Source organism: Otolemur garnettii, unplaced genomic scaffold (assembly GCF_000181295.1).
Source record: "Otolemur garnettii isolate 467f Iridium unplaced genomic scaffold, OtoGar3 scaffold00148, whole genome shotgun sequence".
Taxonomy (NCBI): Eukaryota; Metazoa; Chordata; class Mammalia; order Primates; family Galagidae; genus Otolemur; species Otolemur garnettii.
Genome location: NW_003852543.1, coordinates 120,885 through 122,461, shown reverse-complemented (window position 1 = coordinate 122,461; position 1,577 = coordinate 120,885). Strand labels below are relative to the sequence as shown.

Here is a 1,577-nt window from a genome sequence, read left to right as displayed (position 1 = left end):
TCCCTTGGGAGTCTGAGATAAAAGCTCAGCTCTGACCTTGCCTTGACTGATCAGGACTCCTCAGTCCAACTTCTCACAATGAGACTCCCTGCTCAGCTCCTGGGGCTGCTGGTGCTCTGGGTCCCTGGTAAGGACCCAGAAGGAGATGAGGAGGGGGAGTGGGATGGGAAGGGGGGCTCTGGACCCCATTGCCTCCTGTGTGTGCTCTGTCCACATGTTAGATGTGCATGTCTTGTCCCCCAGGATGCAGAGTGTGAGGTTCAGATCTGAGAAAGTGAGGGAGATTCCAGAAGGAGCAAGGACCTGTGCTCTAGTGAAGACTGACAGAGACAGGGAGGATAGTGGATAGTGAGTGTGACTTCTAGAGACTCCTTTGTGTCATGAAAATATCTGTTCCCTTTTGAAATGACATATTTTGGGGGTCTGATTCTTAATGACAGAAATTGATTTGGCATGAAAGAAGTAAGAAGAGAAACTTAAGAAGATCAAGTACAACCACCTTGCATTTCTCTCTCTTTCTTCCAGGATCCAGTGGGGATGTTGTGATGACCCAGACCCCACTCTCCCTGCCCGTCACCCCTGGAGAGCCGGCCTCCATCTCCTGCAGGGCTAGTCAGAGCCTCCTGCACAGTAATGGAAACACCTATTTGCATTGGTACCTGCAGAAGCCGGGCCGGTCCCCACAGCTCCTGATCTATGAGGTTTCTAACAGGCACTCTGGAGTCCCAGACCGGTTCAGTGGCAGTGGGTCAGGGACAGATTTCACCCTGAAGATCAGCAGGTTGCAGGCTGAGGATGTTGGGGTTTATTACTGTGCACAAGGTACACAGTGGTTTCCCACAGTGGTACAGCCCCGAACACAAACCTCCCTGCTGGGTGGCCCAGCTGCCCACCAGTGTTGTTTGTCTGGTGAGCAGACATGATAGCCTGAGTTATGGGGAACCAAGGGGAACTGGTTGCATGTGACTGCCGTGGACCATGAGGGCCACAGCTATACTACAGACAGAAATAGGACCTGTGAATTGGGACCTTGGTCTGAAAGAACTTGAGGAGAATGGAGGGGGTTCAGATGCCCTATGACAACCAGATAGGACTGAAGAGAAAGTGAATGAAATCCCTTCCTAATCTTCCCTGCCTGGCCTGCATTTATTTTCAATTAAATCCATTCAGCGTAACAGTTTTCAACACTAAGACCTTTTCTAGGTTTTATTTTGGTTGAATAGTTACTGGTGCACATGCAGCTAGACAGGGTTAGGGATATAGTCTCTGTTCCTGCCCCTCCATGAACCTTCAACCCCCTCCACCTCTTTGTAAGTGCAGGTCTGTGTAATAAAGAGGCAGGCCCAGCATTCACACTACTGTTTCAGGGAGTACCCAAGTAAAAGTGTGCACAATTGGCTCTTGACTACTGGATGGACTTTGTTAAATCTATTTAAAGTCAAAGGTCTGTATCAAAAGCCTTACCTCAGTCCCAGTCACAGCATGTTGACATATAAAGGGAGATTTAAGAATTCCAAATCTGGATTGTAGCAATAAATAACCAAGTTTGTAAGAATTAGGAAACATACATTTGTATG

The 1,577-nt window shown here is 48.4% G+C and overlaps 1 gene segment (V, D, J or C); it reads left to right on the top strand.

Annotated features, from left to right (window-relative positions):
* Nucleotides 1–53: 53 nt before the first annotated feature.
* On the top strand, nucleotides 54–923 carry LOC100959378. The segment is given in 2 exon segments: nucleotides 54–127; nucleotides 526–923. Coding segments are annotated over 2 exon segments (447 nt in total).
* The last annotated feature ends 654 nt before the right edge of the window (nucleotides 924–1,577 follow it).